This window comes from Dictyostelium purpureum (assembly GCF_000190715.1).
Source record: "Dictyostelium purpureum unplaced genomic scaffold DICPUscaffold_150, whole genome shotgun sequence".
Classification (NCBI taxonomy): Eukaryota; Evosea; class Eumycetozoa; order Dictyosteliales; family Dictyosteliaceae; genus Dictyostelium; species Dictyostelium purpureum.
The window spans coordinates 33,580-47,544 of NW_003519487.1; the positions used below are offsets into that span (position 1 = coordinate 33,580).

General features: G+C 27.0%; 4 protein-coding genes across 4 annotated transcripts; 3 read left to right on the forward strand and 1 right to left on the reverse strand.

Annotated features, from left to right (window-relative positions):
• Window positions 1-479: 479 nt before the first annotated feature.
• DICPUDRAFT_34701 (uncharacterized protein) lies at window positions 480-6,892 on the forward strand (the record flags this gene model as incomplete). Its single annotated transcript, XM_003288798.1, has 13 exons — window positions 480-816; window positions 2,281-2,403; window positions 2,470-2,596; window positions 2,627-2,796; window positions 2,869-2,991; window positions 3,063-3,185; window positions 3,441-3,698; window positions 3,766-4,023; window positions 4,097-4,216; window positions 4,282-4,404; window positions 4,672-4,791; window positions 4,864-4,929; window positions 5,007-6,892. Coding segments are annotated over 13 exons (3,834 nt in total), but the record flags the coding sequence as incomplete, so codon positions are not given.
• Window positions 6,893-7,177: 285 nt separating this feature from the next.
• DICPUDRAFT_34685 (uncharacterized protein) lies at window positions 7,178-9,617 on the forward strand (the record flags this gene model as incomplete). Its single annotated transcript, XM_003288799.1, has 3 exons — window positions 7,178-7,671; window positions 7,757-7,826; window positions 7,878-9,617. 3 exons carry the CDS (start codon window positions 7,178-7,180, stop codon window positions 9,615-9,617), a joined length of 2,304 nt encoding a protein of 767 aa, XP_003288847.1.
• Window positions 9,618-9,749: 132 nt separating this feature from the next.
• On the reverse strand, window positions 9,750-11,465 carry DICPUDRAFT_153145 (uncharacterized protein; the record flags this gene model as incomplete). The annotated part of the gene is made up of 3 exons (XM_003288812.1): window positions 9,750-10,588; window positions 10,659-10,893; window positions 10,959-11,465. The coding sequence occupies 3 exons, from the start codon at window positions 11,463-11,465 to the stop codon at window positions 9,750-9,752; spliced, it is 1,581 nt and encodes a 526-aa protein (XP_003288860.1).
• Window positions 11,466-11,960: 495 nt separating this feature from the next.
• Window positions 11,961-13,874, forward strand: DICPUDRAFT_79631 (uncharacterized protein; the record flags this gene model as incomplete). The annotated part of the gene is made up of 2 exons (XM_003288800.1): window positions 11,961-12,117; window positions 12,184-13,874. 2 exons carry the CDS (start codon window positions 11,961-11,963, stop codon window positions 13,872-13,874), a joined length of 1,848 nt encoding a protein of 615 aa, XP_003288848.1.
• Between the last annotated feature and the right edge of the window lie 91 nt (window positions 13,875-13,965).

Sequence of the window (13,965 nt, forward strand, 5' to 3'; positions counted from 1 at the left end):
TGTGTAAAACAAGTTGTAACAACAATTGGAACAGCCACAGTAAGTATTACAATTTTTTTTTTTTTTTTTTTTTTAAAGTCTTTATTTTTCTTAAAAAATAAAATTAAATTTACTATTATCTTTGAAATAATTTTTTTTATTTTTATTTATTTTTTTATTCTTTTATTTATTTTCTTTTTTTTTATTTTCTTTTACAATTAACACATGTGTGCCACTACATATTTTTTATTTAAAGATTTCAAGTGTTTATTAATATTTTAAAAAAAATTTACTATAGTGTAGAAGTGGAACTAATGTTCAATTTTATTTAAGATCTGGGGCAGTTACATGTCCTGCTGGTAAGTTATAATATAATAGTGGAAATATATTTGATATCATTATTTTAACAAAGTTTTTAAAATTTAATATTATATAATAATAATAATAATAATATTAAAATAGGTTGGTCAAATGCATATAGTGCAGGTGCTAGAACAGTAAATATTGTAAATAATAAAATTGATTATTATCAATGTGAAGAGGTTACTTGGATTGTTGATCAAAGTTATTACGAATATTATGATAGTGTTGGTGGTTGTGGTAAAGATGGTTATACAGTTATTCCAATTACTTTTTCAACAACAAACAGATTTTTGGTTGTATTATCTTGTGCTACCACTGGTGGTTATTGGTATACTGCTGAAAGTTCTCCAACTAATCAAGCAACTGCTGCAACTAAAGCAACATGCAAAGGAACAATGAAAACAGATTATTCTCTTGAAATTTATTCTGCTGTTTGTCCAGTTGGTTACACAGGGACTGCACCAAATTGCGTTGGTAAGTATTTATAAATCTCTACATTTATTCAATAAGTGATATTAATTCTAATAAAAATAATAGATATAAATGAATGTGCAACAAATAAAGGTGGATGTGCTCATACATGCACCAATACAGCAGGTTCTTTTACATGTTCATGTAATGCTGGTTATACATTAAATCCTGATAAAAAGGGTTGTACAGGTAGGTATTGGTTTAAAATAAATACTTTATTAATTTCTAATATTAATATTTAATTTTAATAATTCCAATATAGATATAAACGAATGTTTAACAAATAAAGGTGGATGTGCTCATACATGTACCAATACAGCAGGTTCATTTACATGTTCATGTAATGCTGGTTATACATTAAATTCTGATAAGAAGGGTTGTACAGGTAAGTAATTGATTTTGAATTTAATAACAAATTAGTTTTGATTTATTAATAATTACTTATAAATTGTAATTCACCTTTAGATATAAACGAATGTGCAACAAATAATGGTGGATGTGCTCAAACTTGTACCAACACAGCAGGTTCATTTGCATGTTCATGTGCTGCTGGTTATACATTAAATACTGATAAAAAGGGTTGTACAGGTTAGTATAGTTTTCAAAAATATTTCCTATTAATTGCTTAATTATTTGATTGTTTATTAATATTTTTTAAAATATAACATAGATATAAACGAATGTTCAACAAATAATGGTGGCTGTGCTCAAACTTGTACAAATTCACCTGGTTCATTTGCATGTTCATGTGCTGCTGGTTATACATTAAATTCTGATAAAAAGGGTTGTACAGGTAAGTAATGAGTTTAGAATAAAATAACGGATTAGTTTTGAATTAGTAATAACTTTTTAAAATTATAATTGTAAATCACCTTTAGATATAAACGAATGTGCAACAAGTAATGGTGGTTGTGCTCAAACATGTACCAACACACCTGGTTCATTTGCATGTTCATGTGCTGCTGGTTATACATTAAATACTGATAAAAAGGGTTGTACAGGTTAGTATAGTTTTCAAAAATATTTCCTATTAATCGTTTAATTATTTGATTGCTTATTAAATTTTTTTAAAATATAACATAGATATAAATGAATGTTCAACAAATAATGGTGGTTGTGCTCAAACTTGTACAAATTCACCTGGTTCATTTGCATGTTCATGTGCTGCTGGTTATACATTAAACCCAGATGGCAAGGGTTGCACAGGTAAGTAGTTTTCAATTTTTTTTGTTATTAATTGGTTAAATATTAATTGCATTAATTGTTAATTAGATATAAACGAATGTTCAACAAATAATGGTGGTTGTGCTCAAACATGTACCAACACACCTGGTTCATTTGCATGTTCATGTGCTGCTGGTTATACATTAAATACTGATAAAAAGGGCTGTACAGGTATGTAATTTAATATTACAATTATTTACATTTGTTTTATAATTTAATTATTAATTGCTTCAATTTCTTTAGATGTAAATGAGTGTTCAACAAACAATGGTGGTTGTGCCCAAACTTGTACCAACACACCTGGTTCTTTCGCATGTTCATGTGCTGCTGGTTATACATTAAACCCTGATGGCAAGGGTTGTACAGGTTAGTATATTCTTAAATAATTTTTGTTTTTATTAATATTAATTGATCCTTATTTCAAATTCTTAGATATAAACGAATGTGCAACAAGTAATGGTGGTTGTGCTCAAACATGTACCAATTCACCTGGTTCATTTGCATGTTCTTGTGATTCTGGTTATACATTAAATGCCGATAAAAAGGGCTGCACAGGTTAGTATAGTTATTTAGCTTTAAAGTTACAAAGTTTAAAACTTAATATTCATTTTTTCTTTATAATAAAAACGAAAATAGATATTAATGAATGTGCAACTAGCAATGGTGGTTGTGCTCATACATGTACCAACTCAATTGGTTCATTTGTTTGTTCATGTGATGCTGGTTATACTTTAAATTCAGATAAAAAGGGTTGTACAGGTTCGTATTTTATTAGATTAAAGTGTTCTTTAAATCATTTTAATAACATTAGTTTTTATATAATATAAATAGATATAAATGAATGTTCAACAAATAATGGTGGTTGTGCCCAAACATGTACCAATTCACCTGGATCATTTGCATGTTCTTGTGGTTCCGGTTATACTTTAAATACTGATAAAAAGGGTTGCACAGGTAATTATTATACGAATTTTTTTTTTTTTTCAAAAGTTTTGTTTTTCTAATTTATTTATCAAATAAAACAGATATAGATGAGTGTAAATTAAATACTGCAGGATGTAGCGATATGTGTACCAATACAATTGGTTCATTTGTTTGCAGTTGCCCATCAGGTTACTATCTCGCTGCCGATAAAAAAACTTGTTTAGGTTAGTAAATAATAATTTTTTAAATAAAATTTATATTTTTTATTAATTTTTTTAAAATAATTATAGATACAAATGAATGTTCAACAGACAATGGCGGTTGTGCCCAAACATGTACCAATTCACCTGGTTCCTATTCTTGTTCATGTGGCTCCGGTTATACTTTAAACGCTGATAAAAAGGGTTGTACAGGTTAGTATTGTTTATGGTTTTTTATTGTATATAAAATATTAAAATTATTAATAATTATAATAATAGATATCAACGAATGTTTAACAACCCCAACCATTTGTGGTAGTGCAATTTGTAATAATCAAATTGGTAGCTATAACTGTTCATGTGAAAATGGTTATGAATTAACTCCAAACAATCAAATAGCTTTTACTTGTGAAGATATCGATGAATGCGACAGAGGAATTTCTGGTTGCTCCCAATTATGTGAAAATACTATTGGTTCATTCTTATGCTCTTGCGAATCAGGTTATACTTTAAATGCCGATAAAAAGGGTTGCACAGGTAAGTGTTTTATTAAATAGTATTAAATCGTGTTTATATAATTTTAACATTTTATCAATCAATTTAGATATCAACGAATGTATAACAACTCCAACCATTTGTGGTAGTGCAATTTGTAATAATCAAATTGGTAGCTATAACTGTTCATGTGAAAATGGTTATGAATTAACTCCAAACAATGAAAACTCTTACACTTGTGAAGATATTGATGAATGCGACAGAGGAATTTCTGGTTGCTCCCAATTATGTGAAAATAATATTGGTTCATTCTCATGTTCTTGCGAATCAGGTTATACATTAGATGCCGATAAAAAGGGTTGCACAGGTAAGTAATACTTTATGTGTATTTATTATAATTTTAAATATATAAGTTTAAATACTAATTGCTTTTATTTTAGATATTGATGAATGTATTGATGGTGGAGGCTGTGAACAAATATGCAATAATTTAATGGGTTCTTTCGAATGTTTATGTGATCCAGGATATTCATTAGATGATGATAAAAAGGGTTGCACAGGTAAGAATCATTTTTATTTCATAGTTGATATTTTACTTTTTTATTAATATTTTAAATTCTTATAGATATTGATGAATGTGTAGTCGGAAGCTCAGGTTGCGCTCAAAATTGTAAAAATTTAATTGGTTCTTTTGAATGCTCTTGTGACTCAGGATTTACTTTAAATGATGATAAAAAAGGTTGCACAGGTTAGTATTGGTTATTCATTTTTATAGATAATTATATATTATAAGTTAAAATTAACATTGTATTTAATTATTAACAGATATTGATGAATGTATTGACGGCGGCGGTTGCCAACACATATGTGATAATTTAGTTGGTTCATACCAATGCTTATGTAATCCAGGGTACTCTTTGGATGAAGATAAAAAGGGTTGCACAGGTATATATAGTTTATAAAAAAAATTTTAATACTATAATAAAAAATTATTAACACTTTTAAATAATAATAGATATTGATGAATGTATTGATGGCGGAGGTTGTTCACAATATTGCCATAACTCACCTGGTTCTTACTCATGTTCATGTGATTCTGGATATGTTTTAGATTCAAACAATAAGATATGCTTAGGTATTTATTTTATATAATATTTAATTATTTAATTTTAGAAAAATTTTATTTACATTTATTTTATTTTAATAGATATTAATGAGTGTTTAGATGGTTCCAATAAATGTATTGGTGTTTCAGTTTGTAAAAATACTATTGGTAATTATTTTATAAATATATAGCTTTGCTCAAATATAATAGGTCTATTAAATAATTAACATTATATTTTAATATAGGTTCATATGATTGTCAATGTCCAAATGGTTTCGTTAGTACAAGTGATAAATTAGGCTGTGAAGATATTGACGAGTGCAGCAGTATTGAATTAAATAAGTGTGCCAATAATACAAATTGTTTAAATACTTTTGGTGATTACAATTGCCCATGCATCCCATACTTCTCCCGTTTCGATAAATATAATTGCGTACCAAAACCAATTATTAGTAATTTTTATCAAAAACCAACCAAAGTTAATATTTTCCAAGTTGAAGGTTATAATTTTATTGCCTCTCATGAAACCAAAACTTTAATTAACTCCCAACTCGAATGTACCTATTTATCTGGTAATGAAAATTCTTTTGAATGTTTCACAAGTGAAAATACAGAGGTTAGAGGAAACGTTACTGTAGAATGTAATCAATTAGTTTCAGATTCATTTAATTACATTGGTGCACCATTTTTAACACAATATGTAGGAACACCATCAACCATGGGTGGTGATATTATTACATTATTTGGCAGAAATTTACCAACTGGAAACATTCAATTATTAGTTAATTCAAATCCACAAAATATTACCATTGTCGACGAAGATTACATAGAATTCCAATCATCTCAAGGTTCTGGTAAAAACAATTTAATTAGACTTTCAAATGAAACAGCAACAAATACCGATATGATGTTTATTGAATTTGCTCACCCAACCATTAATAACGCAAGCGAAGTTAGTGGCGAAACAGGTGGCGTATTAACCATTCAAGGTGATAATTTTGGTACCAACCCAAGTTTAATTAGAGTTGATATTGGCAAATTTAACTGTTTTGATATTAAAGTAACCGTTCCACACAAAGAATTGACCTGTCTCTTGAAACCACAAACCACCTATTTCTATACCCAATTAATCGATTTAGAAGTTGATAGTTTACCAGTCGATAACGATTATTACTTTACTTTCTCATTCTTAAAGGAAACTCTTTGCCCATCAGAATGTAGCGGAAATGGTTATTGCTCCGATTTTGGTTGTGTTTGTAATAAAAACTTTACAGGTATCTCATGTAATGAAACAGTTGTCGAAATTAATCCACATCCACCAATTATCGATATCCCATCAATTGAAATCGATAATGATGATAACAAAGCATTTGGTTATAATGTCTCAATTATTAGAATCGAAGAGTTAAATATCGAAGATGTTGTCATTACTTCATATAGCCTTTTAGAAGAAAAATGGTCTTTTAAAAACAATTCAGAGTTAAATAACCAATGGATATTCAACATTACACTCAATAATAAATGTTATTTAGAGGCCACATTCGAATACTTTAAATTATCACGTGAAATTACATTTGCAGCCAATACATTCGTAGTTCCAGCAGAATCATTAAAATTAACATTTATCACTAAAGATTGGCCATTTAAATCAAAATTAAATAGTTTAAGAATTGTAGTTTCAACCCAAACAATAAATTTAGGTGGTTCAAGTTGTTCAATCGATAAACCGGTAACTTCAACATTTAATCAACATCTTTGGACAACAACTAAAAATGAAGAGTCTGGTATGACTGCTAGATTTATTTCAGCTGCTGAAATTGATGAACGTCCAATCACTCCAAAGATTGAAAGTTTAGAAAGTAGTAGAACAACATCTATTGTCGGTATCTCTGTACCATATTTCAGAAACAAGTCAGTAATCGATCCAGATTTCTCAATGCTTTTAAATGTTAACAAACAAAAGACTGGTAATTGTCAAAAAGAAAATAAAGTTGATTGGAAAATTGCAACTGGTACTGCTATAGGTGCTAGTGCCGCTGTTTGTTTAATTGCTGCTGCCGGTTACGTCATCAATAGAAAGAAAAAAGAAAAAGAACTTTCTGAAATAATGAACAAAAGACAAAGATCTTAAATCAATCAAACAATTTAAATAAAGTATTTTAATATTTACTTTCAAAAACACATATTTTTAATATTACTATTTATTTTTGATATTTTATTTTTAAATGATTAATCCATGCATGATTTAAAAATAAAAAAGGGTGAAATAATTTCTAAAAAAAAAATTTTTTATAATAATTTTTTTTTTTTTTAATTTTATTTTTTTATTTTCTTTTTTTTTATTTTTTTTTTTTTCAAATCATTTAATTTAAAAATTTCATTAATGTTTATAAATATATTTTTTTTTTAATAAATAATGAAATTAAAATTTATAATAATATTGTTTTGTATTATTTTTTTAAAATCACAAGCATCAGATAAATTTATAGAAATATTTAAACCCACACAACTAGTATATCCAGACAAGAGCCATGAAAGATTATTAATCAACGAAACATCATTAAATCTTTTAAACTCATTATTAGACAAAAATCTATCAGTTCTAGGGGTTGTGGGCACATTTCATAGTGGTAAAAGTTTTTTGTTAAATCAAATTTTAGGTACAACCGATAGTTTTACAGTTGGCCCAACTGTACATCCTCAAACTTTAGGTATTTGGATGTGGGCATGTAAATTAAAAGTTCAAAATAAGGAGCATACTCTTCTTTTATTGGATACTGAAGGTTTTTACTCAAGCAATGTCTCTGAAACTTATGATGCTAAAATATTTTCAATTACAACATTACTTAGTTCCCACTTAATTTATAATTCAGTTAAAATAATTGACCAATCATCATTGGAATATCTAGAGTAAGTAATAATAATAATAATTTAAAAAAATATTTGAAAAAATAAAAAATATATTAATAATATTTTATTGTTTTTTTAAATTTAGACTCCTATCAAGAAGAACTCAATTATTTGCATTAAAATCAAAAATAAAATCTTCAGAAATCGAATCGAAAGTAATTGATGATTCAATAAATATTGATACAAAATTAGCGACTATGGAAAAGTCATCAAATTTAGAATGGTCAGATGTTTTAAAGTTTCCATCATTAACTTGGGTTGTACAAGATTTTTTTCAAGATATTGGCGAACAAACTCCTACTGAATGGCTTCATGAATTATTAAAATCACACTCTAGAGACCAACCAGATAGTATATTATCTATTTCACAAATATTTCCATCTATCCAATGCAATACACTATTTATACCAAGTGGAGATAAAGGAACTCTTAGACATTTAAATAGAGCTAAAATGGCAGATTTAAATCCAATTTATATTAGAGAACTCAATCAATTAATTGATTCATTATTTTCATCACTAAAACCTACTCTTAGCGGTCCTTCAATAGGAACATTATTAAAATTATTAGTAGATGTAGCAAATTCAAATAACTTCCCACGTGTTCCTTCTATTTGGAGTGGATTTATTAAACAACAACAGCAATCGGCTCTAGATGATAGTTTGGAGGCTTACAAAGAAAAGATTACAAGTTTTCGTACAACAAATCCCCCATTGTCTCATCAGCAATTTTTAGAGTTACAAAAGCATTCATACGACTATGCCAGCAATCTTTATAAACAACTTTTATTTGGTTTAGAAGAAGCTTACAAGCCAGGTTTAGTTAAATTAGACAAATTATTAAAAGAGAATTTCGAAACTTATCAAAAGGAAAACTCTATTCGAATTAGACAATATTGTCAAAATATTTATAATGAGCAATCAAACGATATATCCTCCCAATTTGACCAATTAAAGTTACCTATTCAAACAAAGAAATTAAATACAATTTTACAGGATGCCAAAGATTCAATTACTAAAGAATATATAGATAAAAATTATAAATACAGAGAATCAAAAGAACATTATCAATTTTTTTTAAATTCATTAGAAAAGGATATCGATAGATTAATAGTTCAAAAACAATTACAAAACAAAAATGAGATGGAAAATTTATTGACAAAATCAGGTTTGGCAATAGCAGAGCGTTATAATCAGGCAATGAGCTTGATCGAGTTCCCAACTACACTCAATGAACTATCAAAAGAGCACAACACATTATTCAAACAATTCCAAGAGAGATACAAACAAACTACAGAGTTGGCAGTTTCCGAATCTTATTATTTAGCTTATGAAGCAATGGCCGAAAAGAGGTTGCAACAAATTTATACAGAATTTTTAGAATATAATGAAAAAAAGATATTGGAAAAAGCAAAGGTCGAATCAGAATTATCTATGAATGATTTCAAAAAGAATGTAGGAAACAATATTTTTTTACCCATGGAAGAAGATTTATTAGTCAAACAAATGAACGAATTTCGTATTCATTCTTTAACTTCATTCAAAAACCGCTTACAAACCTTCAGAGATTCCAATGCCTATTCAAATGAATTAAAGCGTTTAGAATCATTTTTAGAATACCAAATAGAAACTAAAATTCAAGAAAATGTAACACAAATGAAATGGATTGTTAAAGAATCATTGGATACAGTTAGGATAATGATGGCATCGCGTGTTAATTTATTTTGGGTTAAATATTCTTTTGAAAACGAAGCAAGAAAAGAAGCAGAGAAAAGAATTAGCGGTAAAATTAAATCTAAAGCTTTAATGGATAAAGTAATAACTCAATTCATCGAAACAGATTTAAAAAAAGAATTGGATAGTTTATTTGGTTTGGTACCATTAGTTATCACAGGAATACTTTTAATAGTTTTTTCGATAATATTATCTTTGGTATTAAAAAAATAAAACATATATATTTTGTATTTTAAATAATAATAAAAAAGAAGAAAAAGAAATATATATAAACTTTTTTTATTTTTTTTTCTAAATTTATCAATATAATATTATATAAAGATTTTTAGTTTTTTATTTTAATTATTATTGTTGGGTTGATGGTGATTGTGGAAAAAATGATGATGTATTAAATGTAATTGGGAAGGTATCTAAAGTTTTAAGATTTACACAAACGATTGTGTTAGTTTCAGAGAATTTTGGAATAAAGATTAAACGTACAACTTCGTCATTTGGACCTTTTAGTAATTTGCTTTCGTAGTGATCTTGATTTCCAAAGAATAGAATGTGTGGGCATTGTTCAATAACAAAAGGATCTTGATCTAATGCGGAGCAAGTTAATGTGTCTGGTGCAGTTGGGGCCAAGTGTCTCCAAACTAGTGTATTTTCGGCGATTTTCATTTTGCTTTCAGATTTCATATAACGCGAAGCATTTTCAATATTTTGACCACTTGTTCCTAAAAGTACTCTTCCACCAACTAATGATTCATATGGATTGGTTGCAAATGTAGTATTTGTGTTTTGAATACTGAATGGGAAAAGACATGAGTTTAATGGTAGTTGAGGTAATGAAACGTTGGTTGGATCATTTGGACCTGGCATAATATCGACTGGGATCGATTGGCAGAGTTCAGAAAGATATCCATCCAACTCTTTAATGGGAAGAGCTTGTTTTGCTTGTTTTGCTTGAGTTTCTTGTCTTGAACTATATCTTACAAATGCTTCATGTGGTTCTTCTTCTTTGTGTATTGAGTTACCTACAAAAACTACTCTACTAATCTTTTTTATAAATTCATTTTGTTCGCTTTCACTACCAACACTACCTGTTAAAAATTCTTTTAATAGATTTATTTGAAAAATATTATTTGGATTACCAATACCAATACCTGAAACTAAACAAATATAAACATCATCTTTAATTTTTTCTTTAAAAAAAAAAAAGTATTAGTACTACATGATATAGTCGAGGTCATTTATTAAAATTGTTTATCTTACCCAAATCTCTTGAATGTGGTTGTGGTGGCAATCCTGGGAATAATACCTCTTGAATTTCAAATTCAGCATCAGTTAAACCTCTACCTCTAATTGCTACATTTAAACCTGTTACTAAACTATCAACCATTCCTTTTTCGCCAATCAATTTAACTCTACCTGTGTCATCTTCAAAAAATAATTTATCTTTTTCGCTTATAAAAGATTCCCTATTATCTGGTAATGGTAACATTGCTCTCTAAAATATAATGTAAAATTAATATATTATTATTACATAAAAAGAATATTTTGAATTATAATTACATCTTGTGCATATTGCTTTAAAATATTTGGCTTTAATTCCATTTCTTTGTACAATGTTCCAATCATAACGCATTCATCTCCTGGCTTCATTTGAAGAATTTTTTGTACTGGTACATTTGAAAATTTGGACTCTACTTGTTCCATTAAAACTGGACGAAGCTTTTCTAATCTACTTGAATATATTGTGTTATATTGTAAAACATTATGTTGACTTTGTGATACAAGATTTGATTGTTGTGATGATGATGATGACTGTGATGATTGCGACGATTGTGATGTATGATTCGTTGTTGTATTGGCACCGTTTAGTTTGAATTCAGACTCTAAAAATCTTTCTTTATGATAGCTATATGTTGTTTCGACTCTCTCAATTGTCTTGAATTCTTTATCCAAACCAAAATGATCTTTGATTCCTATTGATTTACTTTTGCTATTTTCTTTACCAATTTTTTCAATTCTTTTAAATAAATCTTTTAAATCTTCTTCATCTTTTGATTCTGTGTACATTTTTAAGGTTTTTATTTATTACAAATTTTCAGTGTTTTTTCAGTTTTATGTATATGTATAAATAGATTACAAGAAAAAAAATGAATAATAATTTTTTAAAATTTTGAAAATTAAAAAAAAAATTTTTAGAGGCAAAATTTTTTTTTTTTTTTTAATTTTTTTAATTTATTTATTTTATTTATTTTTTAAATATGTGTTAAAAATTCATTTAGGTGTTAAATTTAAATTTAAATTTAAACTTTATTTAAATCTATTAATATACACACTAATAATCATAATTAGGTAAATATCAAATTTAGATTTACATGTATAATTATTCTATTTTTGTACAATAGTTTTTACTTTAGTATACCCACAGTATATTCATTTTAGATCTATCTATAAACAAATTATTAATTTTTTAATTAAATGTTTATTTTGTTTATTTTGTGTTTTTTTTCTATATTGTTTATATTTCTTTTTTTTTTTTCTTTTTTTTTAAAAACGATTCTAATTATGATTTTAATTAAAAGGGAATATTATATTTTATTATACTCACTCTATAAAATTATTTTAAATAGGTTACCACAGACTCATAAAAAAAGAAAATCTTATTCCGAAACCAATCCTTTTTATCAAGATCAACAGGGCAATATAAAATATTTTTTTTATGGTAAATATTTATTAAAAAAAAAAAAAAAAAAGAAAAAAAAACAATATATTTACATAAAAATTATAGGATATGAGGTTATAGAATGGATATTAAAATCAAATATTAATACAATTACAAGAGCGAAGGCTGTTGCCATTGCACAGTCAATATTATCACTATTTATAATTACAGATCCAAAAATAAATGACTCTGAATATCTAAACAAAAATTTACCTATATCAAAGAAAAAAATGATATTTAGCGATGACAGAACTTGTTATTCACTTATAAATAATAATAACATAAGCACCTTTGAAAACTATAATAAATATTTATATGGAATGTATATGAAAATTAAATTTGTATGTCCAAACCCATATTATTGTATACAAACGGTATTTTCAATTTATCCAACAACCCAACCCCAAAATATTAATAACAATAATAACATTCAAAATATAGATAATAATAGTTATAGTTTTGAAAATGAATGTTCAATAATAACAAAACCATTATCACCACAAGTATCCCCATTATCAATAAATGAAATTTATACAGATAAAAAAAAAGAAATTAGCCCAAATGCAATAAATGAAAATCTAGATTATAATATACAAGAAGGAGTCATCGAAATGGAAAATATTAGTCAATATAGACAGCAGCAGGAATCGGATGAATCAAAATTTTCAATAATTATTGGTTATAAAGATGTTGATGAGGATGATTTTAATATATCAAACTACCGATGGACAAAATATTTTTCAGTTTTGGTTTATTTAGTGATTGTTTCAACTGCAGGTCTTGGTTTACAGTGGCATCTAATTAAAGAAGTATATAATATACCGTCAATTATCTATATAGTTATTGGTATCCTTGCAACTTTTTTATGGGTTTCAGCAACGATATTGTTCCTATATTGCTTTATTTCAAATTTCAACAATTCAATGGTAGATTTAAGAAATGGTATTTTTTCAACTATTTACAATACTGCTCCGTTATCCTTGTTCCAAGTTTCTGATATTTCAATATTTGCAAATAAAACTCTTGCAAAAGTTATTTTTTGGTCTAGTTTTGGTCTATATTCAGTCACTCTTTTATTCCTTTATACACATTTTGTGCTTCGATTTATAAGGAAGAAACCTATTTCAATAACACCAAGCTTTATTTTCTCTGGTGGCTGTTTTGTTATCGTGGCATCTGTTTCTAAACACTTGGGATATACTTCCATGGTATGGTTCTCCTATGGATTTGGTAGCATAGTTTGTATAATAATCCATGCTGTTATAATCTATCAGTATATTGCCAAAGCTAGAAAAGGATCCTTTTTACCGATAGAGTCCATTCCATCACAACCTGTTTTTATCAGCTATTCTTCTTTGTTGTGTTCAACGCTAATTTCTATTCAAGAAGGGGTTACCATTTGGGGTCGGTTAGTATATTTATTTGTATTTTTAAATATAGTGTTGGTTTTTATTGTTTGGATAGTAACAATTATCAAGGCTCCAAAACTTTATGTTCCACCATTTAATCTTGGTATGTGGGGGTTCTCTTTTCCATCAACATCATTTTCAGTTTGTGCAATATTATATTACAAATACAATACATTTTTAATTACAAAAATATTCTCTCTTTTCACCATCACAATTAATAATTTAATTTACATTGCATTACTTATTTTTACAATTGCACATATAACAAAAAAAAATTTATTCATTGTTTCGAAATTTAACAAAACCACATTTTTATCACCAAAATTTAATAAAAAACAACCCCAATAATTAAAATTTACCACACACCATTTTTTTAATTGGTTTATTATTTTTATTTATAAAGTGTTACAATCAAAATAAATTATCTTATGATTATTTA